At 42.4% G+C, this 20,229-nt stretch overlaps 1 protein-coding gene across 1 annotated transcript; it reads right to left on the reverse strand.

Annotated features, from left to right (window-relative positions):
* Positions 1-158: 158 nt before the first annotated feature.
* pcif1 (phosphorylated CTD interacting factor 1) lies at positions 159-20,229 on the reverse strand. Its single transcript, XM_020483957.2, has 16 exons — positions 20,094-20,229; positions 18,732-18,875; positions 18,149-18,273; positions 16,208-16,339; positions 15,800-15,951; positions 12,473-12,627; positions 10,573-10,720; positions 9,771-9,854; positions 6,522-6,621; positions 6,210-6,372; positions 5,743-5,912; positions 4,965-5,051; positions 4,357-4,541; positions 4,005-4,098; positions 3,542-3,717; positions 159-3,107 (listed from the first exon to the last, which is right to left on the reverse strand). Exons 2-16 carry the CDS (start codon positions 18,853-18,855, stop codon positions 2,768-2,770), a joined length of 2,235 nt encoding a protein of 744 aa, XP_020339546.1. The 5' UTR covers positions 18,856-18,875; positions 20,094-20,229; the 3' UTR covers positions 159-2,767.

A 20,229-nucleotide genomic window follows, 5' to 3' on the forward strand; every position in this document is an offset into this window, starting at 1 on the left:
TAAAGTAATATGGAGTAATGCAACAACTATGGCATAATGTACAGGTATGTCATATTTTCCAAGAGATGGCTCTGGGGAACCTTTAGGGGGTTCAAAGCCCAAAGCATGGGATGTCAGCAGACCAGTCAGCATCTTGAAGAGAGCCTAAAAAGTACAGCTACGGTATGGTAGTTTATTAGAAATGCAAACAACATACATGGCTTGACACATTTTACTGGGAACAAATATGATTCAGCGCATCTGTATGCTTGTTCCAATGGAGAAACATTGATAATCTACTCAGAGAGAAGACTAGGAAGATTAATGAATGAATTCAGCACAGACAGTATTTACATTCTCCTTATTCTTGCCCATAGGAATCACATTGAGAAAAACATTCATGGCATTACAAATGTTCTACAGACAATAAATTACCGTAAGGGTAAACGGGGATAAATACATGTCGTCATACTCATACTTTATGTAAAAAGTCTATGAATTGATTTAAGAATAAACATTTTTATGATTTAAGTGTCAAAAGTGTCATGCAAAATAAATTCCAAACATACAATCTGCTCTTACTAGAACAAAAAAAAAACGAATTATAAAAATAAACTCAAGGAGTAATTTTGCTGGTTACACCTTATCCATTACTGATGCAATCATACACAAGTCTACTTTTAGATACAAGATAGATTTTTTTCTTCTTTTAATAACACTTTGGTTTAGATTAAAACAATTTCTATGTGATAAACTGTATAATACATAAACATATTTTAAATTATGTTAAATGAACTCATAAAAAAACATGGAGAAAGACAACATTCAATTGTTTTTTTTTTCTTTCATCAGAGCTCAATACAATTGTGTAACAGAGAAAAATAACACAATTCATACCAATTTTCTGTACAATATCTACAATTTGTTTTGCTGGTGACAGAAACATACTAGGATCAGGGTATGTGACTGGTGCTCAATGCTCAAATGACAAAGAACGAATTGCTAGAGTTTGTATCCAGGTTCTGGGGCGCGATGCCAGACTTACTGTAGTATGTATTATGTTCAAAGAGCAAGATGACCATCATACATTTTCAACAGCATAAACAGATCTTTGTCTTATCCTACAGCCTTATGCCTGCAATCATTGTAGTTCTCTATAAAAAACCTCACTACTAAGTATATACAAATGGGGCAAAGGCAAGTGATGCTATCTAGAAGAAACTATGTCTAAGCTCATTGTACAAAGCATTTGGGCTATAGATGAGAGCATATGCTGAGATGACAGTCCGTGCCTGATAATCATAGTTTACAAGGACAGAGACAAATTTGTCATACGATGGAGGAATTGTACAATAACATTTGTCTTTCATCTTATTTTTTTTATACATGAATTCTCTCCCCTCGATGACTGAGGCCGAAGTGAGGCTCTTGGGCCTGTGTCCCAAACGGCAATCTAGTCCCTATACAGGGCACTTCTTTTGACCAGAGCCCAAAATTAGGGCACTACAGAGGGTACAGAGTGCCACGTTGGACGCAAGGCATCATGACCTTCTTGTTTTGCCTTTTCAAATTTTACATTCATAGTGCTGCCCAGTGATGCGTTCTAATCTCATACTGGTATAAACATATAAAAAAAATACGATTGAGATTGGAGGGATTAAAAACAACGTAACTAATCTATTTTTCTATGCCACACGACAATGTGAAAACACCACAACCAAGGTTTTTTTCTATGTTTAAAGAGGGTATAATTTTATATCAGATATTTCATTTAGTGCTTTTCCTTATTTTAAAAGAGGTGGGATAGTGCTCTAAGGGAAGTGACACATTTTGCTCAACAAGCCAGTTCAACTCCTTTCGTAGTTGTTACTTTGGACTTACATATAGCACAGGGGGAAAATAAGAATAATTCAGCTGTTGTTCGAGCCAATGGGTTACAACATATTGCCATTGTAAGATGTATTAAAGGCCTGTATTTTGCGTGCATTGGGAAAGCGGTTAACAACTTGATGAGCTTTCTTCAACCGCGATATGGAAACGGTGCATGGACATGGACAGGGCCAATATGGAACTACTACTCTCTGGTATTTCTGACCTGCATAACAGTAGTCCACAATGCAATGCAGCAATGTAAAGGCCTGAATCTCTCTCGTTCAGTACTCTAACTTACTGCTGGCTGTCGTATGTACAAGGGTTGCCTCTAAACTGTTTGTCGGCTTAAGAGGGTTAGAAACATAGCTGCCTTATTACCCAATGACACCTCCATCCTGTACCTATTAAGGATTAGAAGGGATTTGGACAAACAAAACTTAAGTCTTTCAAAATACACATTTTTCAATTCCACACATCAAAACTGACAGCCAAGTCCCGCTGCTCAGGAGCAGATCACTATCCATGAGTTCCAAATAGCAGCCTATTCCCAGAAAGCCATTTGGGACAAACAGTACTTCAAAAAGGCCAATGAACAATGACTAGAATTACCCAATAATTACTGACGACGACAGCACCAATGATAGAAAAAAGGAATCCTAGTAAACCACAACCACTAGCTACATTGATAAAAAGCAACAAGCGTTACTACAGTAAATAACGACCAGAATTATAAAAACCTAGTAGAACTAATATTAAATAGTTGAGAAAGTAAACTGACTTTAAGGGAGGCCCTCCTTCGTAGTCCACTCTAGCAGTCGAAGACCAAATCCCCCCCCCCCCCCCACACTCAGCACCATTTGTGGTCTACCCCCACCACCAAACACTCCCTATCCTCACCTATGTCCCTCCCCTGCTTTTAAACGCTGGCTGTTTCAGAAGGTGGTGTAGTCTTTTCCACAGGATTACTACTACTGCTGTTGTCCTGGCGAGCGGGTGATGTGTCCAAACTGGCTGATCGTTCGGGTGCCGTTTTGGCGGCAATAGAGTCTTTGTCGCCTGACCCCCCTGCACTGGCCGGGGAGAGCGTAGTGGGAGCGGAGGAGGGACCTGGGGAGCCCAAGGCTCGCCTGGAGACCTGGTAGGCTGCCAGCAGCTCCTGGATGCGCTCCGGCGTGGGCTCCCACTTCGCAAAGCCGGCGGCATTCTGCAGGAAGATGACCACCGTGCCGTGGACGGCCTTGTAGTACATCTCCTCCCTGAGAGAGATAGCGAGAGAGAGCCATTGAAACTCCCTTCATACAAATCCAAATACAGCTACGCTTGTGTCCTCTTTAGGGTGCATCTGGGAGCGTAATTTCCCAAAATACAGCTACGCTTGTGTCCTCTTTAGGGTGCATCTGGGAGCGTAATTTCCCAAAATACAGCAAAGAGCACTTTGGCAGCCAAGTGAAAACACCAAGCACATTACACTTGTTGGTCCTTTATGTCAAATATTGTGCGCTATAGCTTGGAAAATAAACCAAATGTGACTCTCTGGGTGACAAAAAAAACAAAAAGACTGTTTCAAGCATCAAGAAATTAAGTCTGCGTCATGTTTTTTTTTCTTTCTTCCATGCCATGAGTATCACGATAACGGTGATGTGACAACCCTAGTCAGAACAATGGACCCTGCGCTATTGGACACACTCACTTCTTGCAGATGTGCTGCGAGCCGCTGCGGTACTCGTGCTCGAAGGCGGGCACCGACATCTGGTGGCGGCGGAAGGCGCTGGTCTCCATGCGGTGGAGGGCCGGGGTCAGCGGGTCTCGCCACTCCGGGACAAAGATGATGAAGGACAGAGGCTCGCTGGACTTCTCCAGCAGTTTCTATAGGACACATATATTTGTTAAATACAAACTCTCCCAGGAATTCAAAAATGAACAGTTCAGTTGAAAGTTAAGCTGGAGTTAAATATCGCTAATTGTCCCCCCTGTTCATGTAGGAGTTATGTCCTGTAGATTCTCTCCTAATACAGTCGGTGGGATCTACACAGCACGTGGTATATGGACTCATACCACTTTTGAAGTATAAACACATCAGACAGAATTTGAATGAGGGGTGAACCGTCACTTTAAATGAGTTTAACAAGCAATGAGTTACTAAGGAGGAGCACCTCAAAGTGTGTCACCATGGCATCCATCAGCTCCTCACTGAAGGGAGGGTTGGCCTCAAAGGAGCCACTGGCTGGTGAGAAGTTCAGAAAGGGCCTGGGAGGGCAAAGAACATTTTAGAACAGGCTCAAACTAGAAAACCATAGAAGAACAAATAACTAAAAGTACACAGACCATGTCTGGGTGGTCTCTGTTTAGTTGTGATGGGGTAGACCAGTGTTTCTCACATTGAAACTAGCATTGTAAAATAGACAAAAGTCCCTGGACCAGAGGTTGAGAAACACTGGGATAGAGAAAACATTTTGGGATGAGAAGCAAATCTTTTTTTCTTTTTTTGTGTGTTTCTAAACCTACCCCCTGGATCCGAAAAAGCCATCTGTGTCGGGGAAGGCAGAGCAGAACTGCTTGAAGTAGGAGTTGAGTGGCGAGGCAAAACACTCAAAGGTCACCCCAAACTGCTTGTTGAGGGCCTCAAAGACAGGCACGGGGAGAGCCCCCTGTAAGCCCGTCCCCTCATTCACCCCGGCACCAAACATCACCTGCACAACAAATAGTGACATCAGCACAATAAAAGATGACGTCAGCACAACAAATGTCAAGAGGTAGCCAGACAGAAGAGATGGCGAGAAAGAGTAACGGGACAGTGATTGTCATCACGATATGGAGGGAAAGTGGACTATAAGAACATCGCCTCTAAACAGATGGCTTCATACTTTGGCAGTGAAGACATTGAAAAAAATATATAGAAAGAGCAGTGAGTCAAAAAGGCAGGGGTAGAAGGGGTGAGGGGGAGGTGACGGAGGTGAAGTAAGGGGGTGACGGAGAGGTGAAGTAAGGGGGTGACGGGGAGGTGAAGTAAGGGGGTGACGGGGAGGTGAAGTAAGGGGGTGACGGGGAGGTGAAGTAAGGGGTGAGGGGGATGTGAATGGAGATCAACGGCAGGGGTCTAACCCCTAATTTACCAGGTATCTCTTGATAAGGCACCACACTCGTGACAGGAACTTCTCGAACCTGGGATCGTCGATGGAGCTGTATCGGTATAATAGCTCCTGAAAGAAAGCATAGAGAGGAGAGTCATTTAGCAGAGGGCACGCCATGTGCCAGAAGGCAATGCTAGTCAATTATATCCACAACACCTTTCAGGATTACATCCTGGTAGTTTCTCAAACAAGAGAGCAATTCATCTCTCTGGTCATGTAGGACTTCGGATTGCATGCATTACAAACACTCAGTGGTACTGTGCTAGTATCAACACTCAACTAATGACACCCCAGTGCACCTGCATACACTGAATGTACAAAACATTAAGAATACCATATTGGAGTTGACCCCCTTATCCCCTCAGAACAGACTCAATTCATGGACTCTACAAGGTGTCGAAAGCTTTCCACAGGGATGCTGGCACATGTTGACTCCAATGCTTTGACACAAACCGGTGCGCCTGGTACCTTCCCCGTTCAAAGGCAGTTCAATATTTTGTCTTCCCCTTCACCCTCTGAATGGCAACCATACACAATCCATGTCTCAATTGCCTGAAGGCTAAAAAAAAAATATTTCTTTAACCTGTCTCCTCCCCTTCTTCTACACTGATTGAAGTGGATTTAACAGGTGACATCAATAAGGGATCATAGTTTCACCTGGATTCACCTGGTCAGTCTGTGTCATGGAAAGAGCAGGTGTTCTTAATGTTTGGTACACTCAGTGTATATTTGTACTTTTAATAATATACACATTACTCACCAGCTTGGTGAAGTAGCTGCGGTTGACCTTGACCATCTCTCCCTTGTAGCGCAGGCAGGCGATGTCGTTCTCAAAGTGCAGCTCCACGCGTGGCTGAGCCGGCGAGGGCAAGGCCAGCCGAATGGGGTAGCAGTATACCAGCCTGTCCTGCACATCTGCTGCCTCTGGGTCTGGGAGAGAGGGAGGGAATGAGGGATAACAGTAGAACAAAAGTTTAAAAAACAGTAAGAAAAACCACAACACAACCAGTCCATCATGGATATTGAACGGCTTAAATTCAGAGTAAAACCACAATATCAACAACAGACTTTGGGGGGTTTTAAGTTGCTAAATTAGTTGGGCGCAAAGATACTGAACGATTAGAAAGGCCATTCAAAGTCAATCCATTTCTATGTAATCCATTTGGTCCCGTATGAGTCAGTTGGTAAAGCATGGTGCAGAGTGCGAGGCAATTTAGCACGTCTCACCCGACACGTTGCAGTCCTTCAGCAACGTCTGGTGGGCCTGGTGAATGCGTCGCACATACTCTGCTGAGATGTGGTAGATCTTCGTACAGATCCCCTCCACAGAGTCTTTGGCCACTGCTGCTACGTGGGGACCACACTGTTTCCGCAAGTGCTCCAGACGTTCCTGAGGGGGAGGATTTGTTTTGGGATCCGTTTTATTAACATATACATGTCAGTGTTCATTCCGTTGAGGTGAAATGTATACAGACATGAATTATTTTGTTGTTGCCACATATACATACAATACACCACACTTCTAAACCACACACACACCATGTAGTCCTCTTTACTGGCCGAGTGGTCCCTCCGTAGCCAGTTCATGGTGTCCTCTGCATTCCATTTCACAACCTTTCGGCTGTCTGGTGTGGCGTTTCTACCAGGACATAAGAGACATCAGTCATTCTTCAGCCAAGACAAAGCATTTCAAAGCAAAGTGCCGTACAACGAGCCAAATCAAGCTCCCATACACATGCTATGTTCAACGAGCCCAATCAAGCTCCCATACACATGCTATGTTCAACGAGCCAAATCAAGCTCCCATACACATGCTATGTTCAACAAGCCCAATCAAGCTTTCTTTTCTTTCCAGTAAGACAGTTGGGGAAAGAGAACGGACTGGTTTTGGTTTAGGATCTGAAGCCACGGGTTTCTGATTCAAGTTTATCAGTGGATGCACATATAAATGCTTTCTGTGTGTGATGGCGAGACATGGTGTTGCTTTTTATGTTACGGTCTGGATCTTGCCGTCAAAGCGGTGGTGTTAAAAATGCTGAGCCATCACTTGAGTTATAGAACGTACTATAATATATATTAAAACATTTAAAAATCTCTATACACACACACAGTTGGAGTCGGAAGTTAACATACACCTTAGCCAAATACATTTAAACTCAGTTTTTCACAATACCTGACATTTAATCCTAGTAATAATGTCCTGTTTTAGGTCAGTTAGGATCACCACTTGTCCTTAAACCATTTTGCCACAACTTTGGAAGTATGCTTGGGGTCATTGTCCATTTGGAAGGCCCATTTGCGACCAATCTTTAACTTCCTGAATGATGTCTTGAGATGTTGCTTCAATATATCCACGTAATTTTCGACTTCAACTGTACATACATACACATACGTCCTAATGGACATTGACCCCAAGCATACTTTCAAAGTTGTGGCAAAATGGCTTAAGGACAACAAAGTCAAGGTATTGGAGTGGTCATCACAAAGCCCTGACCTCAAACCTATAGAAAATTTGTGGGCAGTACTGAAAAAGTGTGTGCGAGCAAGGAGGCCTACAAACCTGACTCAGTTACACCAGTATTGTCAGGAGGAATGGGCCAAAATTCACCCAACATATTGTGGGAAGCTTGTGGAAGGCCACCCGAAACATTTGACCCAAGTTAATTGAACAATTTAAAGTCAATGCTACCAAATACTAATCGAGTGTGTGTAAACTTCTGACCCACTGGGAATGTGATGAAAGAATTTAAAGCTGAAATAAATTATTCTCGCTGCTATTATTCTGACATTTCACATTCTTAAAATAAAGTGGTGATCCTAACTGACCTAAAACAGGGAATTTTTACTGGGATTAAATGTCAGGAATTGTGAAAAACTGAGTTTAAATGTATTTGTTCCAACTTCAACTGTATGTATGTAGTGCCTTGCGAAAGTATTCGGCCCCCTTGAACTTTGCGACCTTTTGCCACATTTCAGGCTTCAAACAAAGATATAAAACTGTATTTTTTTGTGAAGAATCAACAACAAGTGGGACACAATCATGAAGTGGAACGACATTTATTGGATATTTCAAACTTGTTTAACAAATCAAAAACTGAAAAATTGGGCATGCAAAATTATTCAGCCCCTTTACTTTCAGTGCAGCAAACTCTCTCCAGGAGTTCAGTGAGGATCTCTGAATGATCCAATGTTGACCTAAATGACTAATGATGATAAATACAATCCACCTGTGTGTAATCAAGTCTCCGTATAAATGCACCTGCCTGTGATAGTCTCAGAGGTCCGTTAAAAGCGCAGAGAGCATCATGAAGAACAAGGAACACACCAGGCAGGTCCGAGATACTGTTGTGAAGAAGTTTAAAGCCGGATTTGGATACAAAAAGATTTCCCAAGCTTTAAACATCCCAAGGAGCACTGTGCAAGCGATAATATTGAAATGGAAGGAGTATCAGACCACTGCAAATCTAACAAGACCTGGCCGTCCCTCTAAACTTTCAGCTCATACAAGGAGAAGACTGATCAGAGATGCAGCCAAGAGGCCCATGATCACTCTGGATGAACTGCAGAGATCTACAGCTGAGGTGGGAGACTCTGTCCATAGGACAACAATCAGTCGTATATTGCACAAATCTGGCCTTTATGGAAGAGTGGCAAGAAGAAAGACATTTCTTAAAGATATCCATAAAAAGTGTCGTTTAAAGTTTGCCACAAGCCACCTGGGAGACACACCAAACATGTGGAAGAAGGTGCTCTGGTCAGATGAAACCAAAATTGAACTTTTTGGCAACAATGCAAAATGTTATGTTTGGCGTAAAAGCAACACAGCTCATCACCCTGAACACACCATCCCCACTGTCAAACATGGGGGTGGCAGCATCATGGTTTGGGCCTGCTTTTCTTCAGCAGGGACAGGGAAGATGGTTCAAATTGATGGGAAGATGGATGGAGCCAAGTCCAGGGCCATTCTGGAAGAAAACCTGATGGAGTCTGCAAAAGACCTGAGACTGGGACGGAGATTTGTCTTCCAACAAGACAATGATCCAAAACATAAAGCAAAATCTACAATGGAATGGTTCAAAAATAAACATATCCAGGTGTTAGAATGGCCAAGTCAAAGTCCAGACCTGAATCCAATCGAGAATCTGTGGAAAGAACTGAAAACTGCTGTTCACAAATGCTCTCCATCCAACCTCACTGAGCTCGAGCTGTTTTGCAAGGAGGAATGGGAAAAAATGTCAGTCTCTCGATGTGCAAAACTGATAGAGACATACCCCAAGCGACTTACAGCTGTAATCGCAGCAAAAGGTGGCGCTACAAAGTATTAACTTAAGGGGGCTGAATAATTTAGCACGCCCAATTTTTCAGTTTTTGATTTCCAATAAATGTCGTTCCACTTCATGATTGTGTCCCACTTGTTGTTGATTCTTCACAAAAAATACAGTTTTATATCTTTATGTTTGAAGCCTGAAATGTGGCAAAAGGTCGCAAAGTTCAATGGGGCCGAATACTTTCGCAAGGCACTGTATGTATATATATATATATATATATATATATATATATGTATGTATGTATGCATGTATGTATATATGTGTATATGTATGTATGTGTGTATGTGTTTGTGTATTCTAAATTGTTAAGGGAAATACTGTAACGGTATACCAGGAGGTAGTAGTAGCTGGAATTGTTTGAGAGCATCTCTGACTTCATACTCTGAACGATTTCAAAGAATATTAGGTCATATTCAAATGGAATTTGGCCAACTAACTCCAGTGTGCCAGAAACACCTACCTCGAGTCAATCATTTTCTTGGCCGCTTCGGCGTATTTGAATAAGAGCTTCCGGGCCTCCTCTTTGTACTTGATGCGGGACAACCTGGAGTAAGAAATGACAAAACATGTGGTCAATAAAACTAATTGTTGAAATGAGCCGCTATTGTCCAAATTAACCATAAAAACGGGGTGAATTGTTAAGACAACATACTAAAATGTAAATCAGACAATAGTGCAAAAAGTAAACATAATTTTTGACAACATATATAATTTGACAATATCGCAATATTATTTTTGCGCTTGTTGGCATTACCTGCACCAAAACTTAGTATTTTTCCATCTAATTAATTTTTTAAATAGGGAGACAATTTGGTTTCAACACTTATTTCCATGACTGATCAAAACAAGTTCTCATGGCTCTCTTGACCCTCTGCAGCAGACATGTGCAGCAGACATGTGTTTGGAACATCGAATCACAATAAATATTGTATCGGCACTTTGAAAAGATCATATCGTGTCATCCCTGGCAATTCCCAGCTCTATCAGACAACATAATTCACAATGAAGACCTGAACGGAATCTAGCCATACCAACCATAGTGAATCAAGTCCATCCCAGGGTAGACTAGAATTGGTATCTAGAGATAAGACCTTGGTTCAAAAAGTACATTTTAAAATCTTTTGAATCCATTGAGCATTTGCGTGTCTGATGGGTGGGGTTTGCAGTTGTTGGGACTATTCCATTCGTTCCGTTACACCAGGCATGATCAATCAAGCAAATATTTAACCCTAGGACTAACACAGATTCTCTTTCCCACTGACCTGATGGGGATGTCATTCATGACCTCTCTGAACATGGACGGGGAGATGATGGGGTCACACTCGCTGGGCAGTAGGGGGTCTGGCCCTTTGTCCAGCACCTTGCGCTCCAGAAGCCAGCGGTTGAAGGACTCCCGTGGGGGCTCGATACCTATTAGATAGGGGGAAAATCATTGATTATCAAGGTCAGCCAAGAATACGAACCCCTGGGTTATGTTCACTAGGGCATATTTTAGGGAAAACATTTGAATCCATTTCATAATGAAACATGAGAAAAGCAACACCAGGTCCCCGCGGTAGCACAAGTTGGGGAAAAAAAGAGGGGGAAAATAAATAAATAAATGGCTTAAATGCTAGGACGCTACGGCCGACTTCAGGATCAGAATTTACACCTGTTGCATTAACAGTAAGACAAATGGTAGCTAAGTCTGGCGTCAGCAATGCGCCTTCATGAGATTTAATGCTTCATAAGGACGGTTGCTTGGCAGCGCTCGTTAATCGGCTATTACTATTCTCGTGGCAGTTCTAAACATTGCGAGGCATTTCGAGTCAACCACCATCACAGCTGGAAGGATCAATCAATAATTACTGTGGGGATTCATATCACTGAACAATGAAAATATTGGAAGAAAGTAGGCTAGAAAATGTTAGCCAAATTAAGGTGAGTGTTCATGATCTTCAATCTAGTTATCAGAACATTTTGCAAGCATGTTAGTTAGCTATGTAGCATACACTAGCCTAGTATAACAGGTGGGTTATTTTGCTCTTCACCCTCTTAGTAGCCGAGACTATGTCACGACTAAAAGCCCTTGACTTGTCTGATAATCAACGTGATTTTGTTTGACTGAATCTCAGTCTGTATATTTGGTTATTTGATCTCTGCCTGGGGAAACAAGTGGTGGCAGCTCACCTTTTTCAAATCAAATGTATTTATAAAGCCCTTCGTACATCAGCTGATATCTCAAAGTGCTGTACAGAAACCCAGCCTAAAACCCCAAACAGCAAGCAATGCAGGTGTAGAAGCACGGTGGCTAAGAAAAACTCCCTAGAAAGGCCAAAACCTAGGAAGAAACCTAGAGAGGAACCAGGCTATGTGGGGAGGCCAGTCCTCTTCTGGCTGTGCCGGGTGGAGATTATAACAGTTTGTTTGTTTGTCAATATGTGATCAGACACATTCAACATGCTATGTAGCATAAATCAAGTGTATTATATTGTTATTGACTCACGTATAGGTAACTCGAAAAGCCCAGAGGTTATGAAATATGAAAACTAGGCTCACATCCTTTTGAAAATATAGATATTTTCTGCATATATCATGAAAGAAGATCGTCCCAATTGAACACCCTACCCCTGCTCCCTACTAGGTGCAAAATCTAGTCTCAATTTAACACCCTACTAGGTGTAAAATCTATTCTCAATTTAACACCCTACTAGGTGTAAAATCTTGTCTCAATTTAAGACCCTACGCCTGCTCACTCAAATCTACACCCAGGTGTAGCAAGGGTTGTGTTCACTAGGGCATACATTAGGGAAAACATTTGAATCCATTTCATAATGGAGAATAAGTGTTGCTTATATGAAAAGTTCAGCTAGTCCGTTGCCGTTTCAGTCCGTGGTCTTCCGTTCGGTGCCTAATGAACATGACCTGGGGCTAGAGTGAAAACCTGCCCACCCTGCTGCACTCCAGTAGCAGGGGTGGAGGAGTGACCACAATGGCGTAGAAAATATTGTCAGCGCTGTTTCAGACAGACACTTAATGCTCACCTAAAAAGTAAACGTCTAGCTGCCTAATGGGGATGCACCTCGAAAAGTAAGACTTTATGGTAACAAAAGCAAGAAATAAAAGGTTTAAAAAATATATATATAGTTTGACTTGACAATTGCAGTTGCATGGGTAATGTACCTTCTCGTTGGTAGCAGAGCTCGTGGTAGTGCTGCCGTAGCTTGGTGGTGAGCTGGGCACGTTGGAGCTCCATCTCTGGGTGGGGCGGTAGATGGTTGGCAGGGGGTCGCTCTCTGATCACTGCGTTCGTCTGAACATCCAGGTCCCAGTATATTCTACCACAGGATCGATATAACTGGTTATTTCAATTTGACAGAACTGTATTATAAGTTACGGTGCTACATAAAATCCAAAACAAGACCCGCCTGCCCTGTATATTGCAGAGATCACACAATTGTGAACTGTGGGTGCACTATTGGCTATACAAATTAGGGATGTGTACATTTCCCTTTTAAGACGATTCAATACGTATCTAGATACATGGGCTCTGATACGATACAGGAACGGTATATTTAAGTTTGAAGGGATTCGGTTTGATTGGAGAACGAATCAGTGCGAGTCGTTTCAACGCATAAACACAATCATTTTCTAAATTAAAATCTGCTGCTGATGGAACTCACGAGCAGACTTCTGTCTGTCTGTGTGTGTGTGAATGACACATCTATGGTGTATACGATGTAGACACCTCATCTGAGTCATAGGGGAGACTAGGCAACTACCACTATCAGATTAGGGCAATGTAGCCTGTTCTTTAGTTTCCCCCTCTTTGGTTCTGAAATCACCATCGGCCACTAATGAACTTGTCATTTTTGTCGATTGTGTTTGAGCTTGTAATGTGTCAACATTTATCATTTACAAATCAGCTATGGACATAGCCAATGAATATATAGCATAACTTTGGATTTCAACACATCTCAAAATCAAATGGTTTTGACCATTTAGAGAGCTTATTTTCTCCTACCGCTTTGGCCACGCAGTGTGCCTCGCAAAAGTGATTCCTCGTAATGAAATTATCAACTTTACCATGTATATCAAAACATCACACTGACTGTTGGGCTGCCGAGTGGCGCAGCAGTCTAAGGTACTGCATCTCAGAGTCCCATAGGGCGGCGCACAATTGGCCCAGCGTCGTTAGGGCTTGGCCGGGGTAGGCCGTCATTGTAAATAAGATTTTTTTCACAACTGACTAGCCTAGTTAAATAAAGGTTAAATACAAAATTGTTTAAAGCCAAACGTACAAAACTATTGCTGATAGTGAACCTGAACAATCAAAATATCTATTGTTTCCGGTAGCTTACTTTTATTCCGGTAAAAAACACGTGCTTCTACACCTGCATTGCTTGCTGTTTGGGGTTTTAGGCTGGGTTTCTGTACAGCACTTTGAGATATCAGCTGATGTACGAAGGGCTATATAAATACATTTGATTTGATTTGATTTTGATTTTCAACAGCGCATAGATAATAACCTAGCAAATTACATATGTAATTACAAATTACGTACATACTCAACTAATGAAGCCTAATATCGAGCAAGCCATTTTAGCATTTTAATGCTTATGGTGCCGCGCAGATGTGCAAGATCAGGAAGAGGCCACCCACCATATGTTGGTCAGCACGCCAAGTTGGACACAGTGCCCAGTTTGACTAGGCTACTGATATTCCCTAGGGTTGTTCGGCATGCAAAATGACTTGTAGATCAATGACTGTCAACACAGTTTCATGCTTAGATCGACACTGAAGGAGAGGAAGCATCAGTTGTCACAGTAGATTAGGTATTTTCGGAATGAAGAAGGTAATGAGCAAAACATTTTAGTGAATCAGCAGTTTGTAATGTTTGAATACTTTATGACCAATGCATGGATCGGTTTGGGGTCCACGGACCAATGTAGTTGTATCTTAAACATCTGAATCTGGACCAATGCATATAGGTGAATCCTTACATCCCCAATACAAATATTCACAGACATGAGCAGATCAACATATGTTACAGCAGGACCCCCACTGCAACGCGTTTCGACCAAAAAGGTCTTCCTCAGGCAGTGTCCATGAGAGGTCTACTTTAGAGGTCGACCGATTATGATTTTTCAATGCCGATACCGATTTTTGGAGGACCAAAAAAAGCCGATACCGATTAAATACACATGACAATTACAACAAAACTGAATGAACACTTATTTTAACTTAATATAATAGATAAATAAAATCTATAGTCTCAAATAAATAATAAATAACGCAAAAACACAGTGTTGGAGAAAAGTAAAAAGTGCAATATGTGCCATGTAAAAAAGTTAACATTTAAGTTCCTTGGTCAGAACATATGAAAGCTGGTGGTTCAATATTCCCAGTTCTTCAATATTCAAAGTTAACAAGTTTTAGGTTGTAGTTTTTATAGGAATTATGACGAGTCAACTATTTCTCTCTATACCATTTGTATTTCATATACCTTTGATTATTGGATGTTCTAATAGGCACTTTAGTATTGCCAGCCTAATCTCGGGAGTTGATAGGCTCGAAGTCATAAACAGCGCTGTGATTCAAGCATTGCTAAGAATTGCTGGCAAACGCAGTAAAGTTTGAATTAATGCTTATGAGCCTGCTGCTGCCTTCCACCGCTCAGTCAGACTGCTCTATCAAATCATAGACTTAATTATAATAAACACAGAAATACGAGCCTCTGGTCATTAATATGGTCAAATCCGGAAACTATAATTTCGAAACAAAACCTTTATTCTTTCAGTAAAATACGGAACAATTACGTATTTTATTAAATGGGTAGCAACCCCAAGTCTAAATATTGCTGTTACATTGCACAACCTTCAATTTTATGTAAAATTCTGGCAAATTAGTTCGCAACGAGCCAGGCGGCCCAAACTGTTGCATATAACCTGACTCTGCGTGCAATGAACCCAAGAGAAGTGACACAATATACCTGGTTAATATTGCCTGCTAACATGAATTAAATATACAGGTTTAAATAAATATACTTCTGTGTATTGATTTTAATTAAAGCATTGATGTTTATGGTTAGGCACATTCGTGCAACGATTGTGCTTTTGTTAACCCATCACCCGTTTGGCGAAGTAGGCTGTGATTCGATGATAACAGGCACCGCATTGATTACATGCAACGCAGGACAAGATAGTTAGCCTAGTAATATCATCAACCATGTGTAGTTAACTAGTGATTATGTGAAGATTCATTGTTTTTTTACAAGATAAGTTTAAATGCTAGCTAGCAACTGACCTTGGCTCCTGCTGCACTCGCGTAACAGGTGGTCAGCCTGCCACGCAGTTTCCTCGTGGAATGTAATGTAATCAGCCATAATCAGTGTCTAAAAATGCTGATTGTTATGAAAACTTCTGCCTAATTAAAATCAGCCATGCCGATTAATCGGTTGACCTCTAGTCTACATATCAATTCCAGCGATTGTGATGTGGCTGTACTCACACGCTGGGACGGTATGGGGCTGGGGCGGGCATAGAGTGCTGCCCTGGCTTGTCTTCTGTGCCTGTGGTAGAGTTCCATGGCTTAGCCCCGGGGGTAATGGGTGAGATGGGAACTATCGGGGTAGTTGGGGTTACCGGTATACCAACCTCAATCTGTCAATGACACAGTAACATATCGGGATTAGACTGACAATTAAGACAGTGGAAATATTCAAACAATACATGTATGAAACAATCTACAGAGACAACGGACTCCAGTAAATTCCAGTAAAACATGACTTTCGTCATGTCAGGCAAGACAGCACTGCGTCGTCTAATAGATAAGCTCGAAAGTGAATCACATTGGTAAAGAAGCATGGAAATTGTCACGCTTGTATAATTTTACGGCATTGAAGTTGTAATGACTCACCTTGGACCTCTTGAAGCTGTTAGGACCCCCCTGGGCGGTCTCCTCCGACAGGCGTCTCTTGCGTTGCCCGTTGCCCACGCCGGCGTCACCCGTTCCCTCGGCTGGGGCAGCGTTCAAACCCAGCGGGTCAGACTAAGAAAGACAGAAACAAACAGACAAGCCGCCAAGTTAGGAGCAGAACAGGAAAACAAGACAAGTGATGTCGATATAATAAAAGGAGGTTCAGCCAAGCTCCATCAAGAGACAAAAGAGGACATGGGGTACTTGGAACAGAACTTGAGAAGGATAATTATCCCCTCTGTCCCAAACAGCGGTTGGCATCCAATTATTGTTGCATTACCACCACCTACTAGACTAGAGTAAAACTCCCTTAAACCCCCCCCCCCCCTACTCCACTAATTAAATATATTTATTCCTGTCTCGTGCCAACAACCTGAAAGGATGGGACATCACCACTTAACACGCCCTGTAACACTTCTGATGTCAAGTCACGCACATCCAAATACCTCTGCAACTGCCACCACAACCTCAATTTCTGAGACTTACGTTCCATCCCTGCAGTACAATTGATAACCATTGCTTTAAATTCTAAAAATCCAATCTCACTGAAACATGCATCACTTGTTGGTTTTTTCCCTCTGTACTGGTACAGATCTACTACTCACACCGCTCATCTCAGGACCCCCCCCCCCCCCCCCCCTTTCTCACACCTAGGAACCTCCCTCCTACACACTGCTGCCACATGCCCATAAGCTTGACATCTGTAACAACGTAATGTATTTGGCAGAAAAGCTTGTACAGGATCAATTATATATCCTAACATCGCTTTGTTGGGCAAAGACTAAACATCAAAACTCAAAAGAACAGACAACGACTCTTCAGTTTCACCACACACGCTACCCTGTCTGCGTCTCACCAAACGACGAGCATAAACACCGGGAATCTTCCCCTTCAGTTGGTCAACTTTTACTGCTACCCCAGTTATCACTCCTTCAATGGCACCCTTTTCTTGAGCGAAACAATTCACATTTCTTGCCCCCATTCATTTAACGCCGACCGCCTTTTCCCTCTGACTAGCAGAAACACAAACAATAATCACAAGACCACTTCTGGTTACCCTCACCGATTCCACAGTACCCAACTCTGTTTTCATCCACCCCGAAACCACAAATAGATCAGCCAAAAGGTAAGGGTCCACTTTTTCCAAAATCTTCAACCCTACTGTCACAGACTCATCTTTACCTGACCCTGGGTGCAAGCCTCGGGCTTTGAAAACTTCACCACACCTACCACCTCCGATACATCGACCTCATTCACTTCCATTTCTACTCCTGTCTTCAGCTCACTCTGCTTACACTTTCTACCATTCTTCTTTAACAAACCATCTCCCCTTTCCCCACCATTTTTAACCAACTCAAGCTCACAGTCGTCCACCCCCTCTCTCTCTGACCTTCTCTGCCTCTCTTTTTCCCCTCAATTCCTCCTCCGTATTCCAAGTATAAGTCTCCTTATCATAATACTGCACTTCTCCTGACATACATCTTGTTCTTGCTTTCTGAAGGGACGCCATTTAACCGGCTGTCACAATCTCCGTACAATCAGCACGAACCCCTCGGGACGTCGCGCTCAACAGTGCATCCCACGTATACAAAAAAAATAAAAATGTTTTATTTATTTAACTAGGCAAGTCAGTTAAGAACAAATTCTTATTTATGATGATGGTCTACCCTGGCCAAACCCGGACGACTCTGGAACAATTGTGCGCCGCCCTATGGGACTCCCAATCACAACCGGATGTGATGCAGCCTGGAAAGGACCTGCTTCGTCTTGATGTTTTCCTTTATCAAAAGTTACAGCAACACTTTTCCATTTTCAAACAAGCACGCTCTTCCAACAACCCATCTGTCACAAAACAAACAGCGAAACCCATTTTTCACTCACAATGACATCATGTTGCCCCAGGACTGGCATCTCCCACAGCGACTGATTGGTGAAGCGGTTGAACCAGTAGGGCCTGTTCTCCCGCTTGCTCCAGCATTTCGACCAGCCTGCCTGGACGAGTTCGTCTGCACAAACAGGAAAGGTGTCAGAAATGTCTCATCTATCTCCATTCAGTTGCATGTCATCATTGACAGAGCCAGCAATCTTTCCTTCATCAGCACTGATCTCAAGACAAGGCCTAATTTATACCCTACATATATACACATAGGATACCCATTTTTGGTAGTTCACTTGCATTGCCTACTTAGGGTATACATTAGGTTTTAAAATAATTGTATGAATGCTTGGTAAGCAGAGTGGAAAGCTGAGTTACGCCATATATATATATCACCAGGGCTATCTTCAGTGCTGGACTTGGGCAGGAGAACCAGCACTTCAAATGTTTTACTGCTTCAGCTCCTGTTCCACATATAGAATACAATCTCAAAAGTATTGTGGAGCTGCTACACCAAAAAAAAAACACTGGCACCCAAAATGAGTACATGCACCTATTTTAGTCCAAGTCAAGCACTGGCTATCTTACCTGGCAACTCTGGCATTGGTTTGCTGGTTGAAGGTGAGACAGGAGACCCCTGTGTGGCAGAGCCTGTGGGAGACATCACCATAGAGGTGTCCACCTTCACTGTTGTGTGATTCTCACTTGTCATCTCTCCTCATCTGTCCTGTCCTGAAAAAAAAGGTAGCATATTAGAAAGAGGTATTCAGTTCACATTGCCAGGTAAAAATACTGTGTACGCTACTTTTTTTTCTATGACACAACACTGTCTAAATAATTAATATTATTTTATGTGATCAAATGTAAACATGTCCCATAATCTCCAAGGTAACCGAGTGGTGATTGGACATGCTTTCCCGAAATATGACAATCAACCAAGTTTTAATCCTCCTGGCATTTTAAAAACCAGACCCTAATGGACATTTTTTGCAGTCTGGTGTGAATGGTAGCCTACTACTACTACTACTACTCATTAATTCCCTAAATGATAAGACTCATCCCAGAGCCGTAGTGTGTTTTGCAGTAGCAAAAATAACAGTTGCTCGCCCGAGACGGTTGAACATTTAACAGTGAAACGTTAAATGAGCGCATGATTAGTCTACAGTAGCGAGCTAGAATGTGTTGTGCTTGCACAATGTGTTATTGCCAACATTGTGCAGACAAGATACCATAATATCCGGATAGATAGTCCCTAAGAGCTTAACTAGCTAGCTAACTAGTTAAGCTAACACGAATGTGTTACGTACGGGACATGTAGCTAGTAGCTAGCTACACCTATGCCTTCTAGCTACGTGGTTCATGATTTATTTAAATGTGATTTAGATAGAACATTCCAAATTGACATCTTGGAGATGCGTTTTCTATCTTTTGTCGTTGATAACACAAATGGGCAAAAGAAGGACACGCATGCGCCTGCTACACCGCCCACCCCAGTTTGAGCTGCCCGAAAACAAACACGGAGGAGGAGGGGAAGCCGCTGGGTAGCTGCGCTACACAACAAAAGGCAACGGCATCATCTCGGGAACCTAGGCGGGGGATACGTGGAATAAACATTTAATATACGGTAGGATACTGTACGAAACAGGGTTAATGAGACATAAAAAGGACGAGAGTTAGTAAGACTACCCGTGTATGCTGTCAAAATAGAGAATGGAGGCGTATCTGACCTCCTTATTTCAAACACATACACAATTTTGGGCGCGCACTTTGGTTAAGACAAGATGGCGCGCGCGCTCTCGACTCATAGCCACTGCACCCCTTGCAGGCAATATTGTTTGTTTATTTCGTGCAATGACAATGCGTGCATTTTGAGTAGATAATATGATACCCCGCATATTCCACCACCTGCCCATGCCCTTGCTGTAGCGCTAAATTGGTTATTCCCCTTACCTTGTAGAGGTTTGTTGAGAACCCTGTATAGGCTTTGCTCTATTCAATCCGTACCCGCCTCCGCCTCTCCCTCCCCACCTTCTCCGCCATCTTGTATCGGGGACTCGGGCCTTGGTATTGCGCACGCGCCAGTTTA

The sequence above is a fragment of the Oncorhynchus kisutch genome, linkage group LG5 (assembly GCF_002021735.2).
Source record: "Oncorhynchus kisutch isolate 150728-3 linkage group LG5, Okis_V2, whole genome shotgun sequence".
NCBI lineage: Eukaryota > Metazoa > Chordata > Actinopteri > Salmoniformes > Salmonidae > Oncorhynchus > Oncorhynchus kisutch.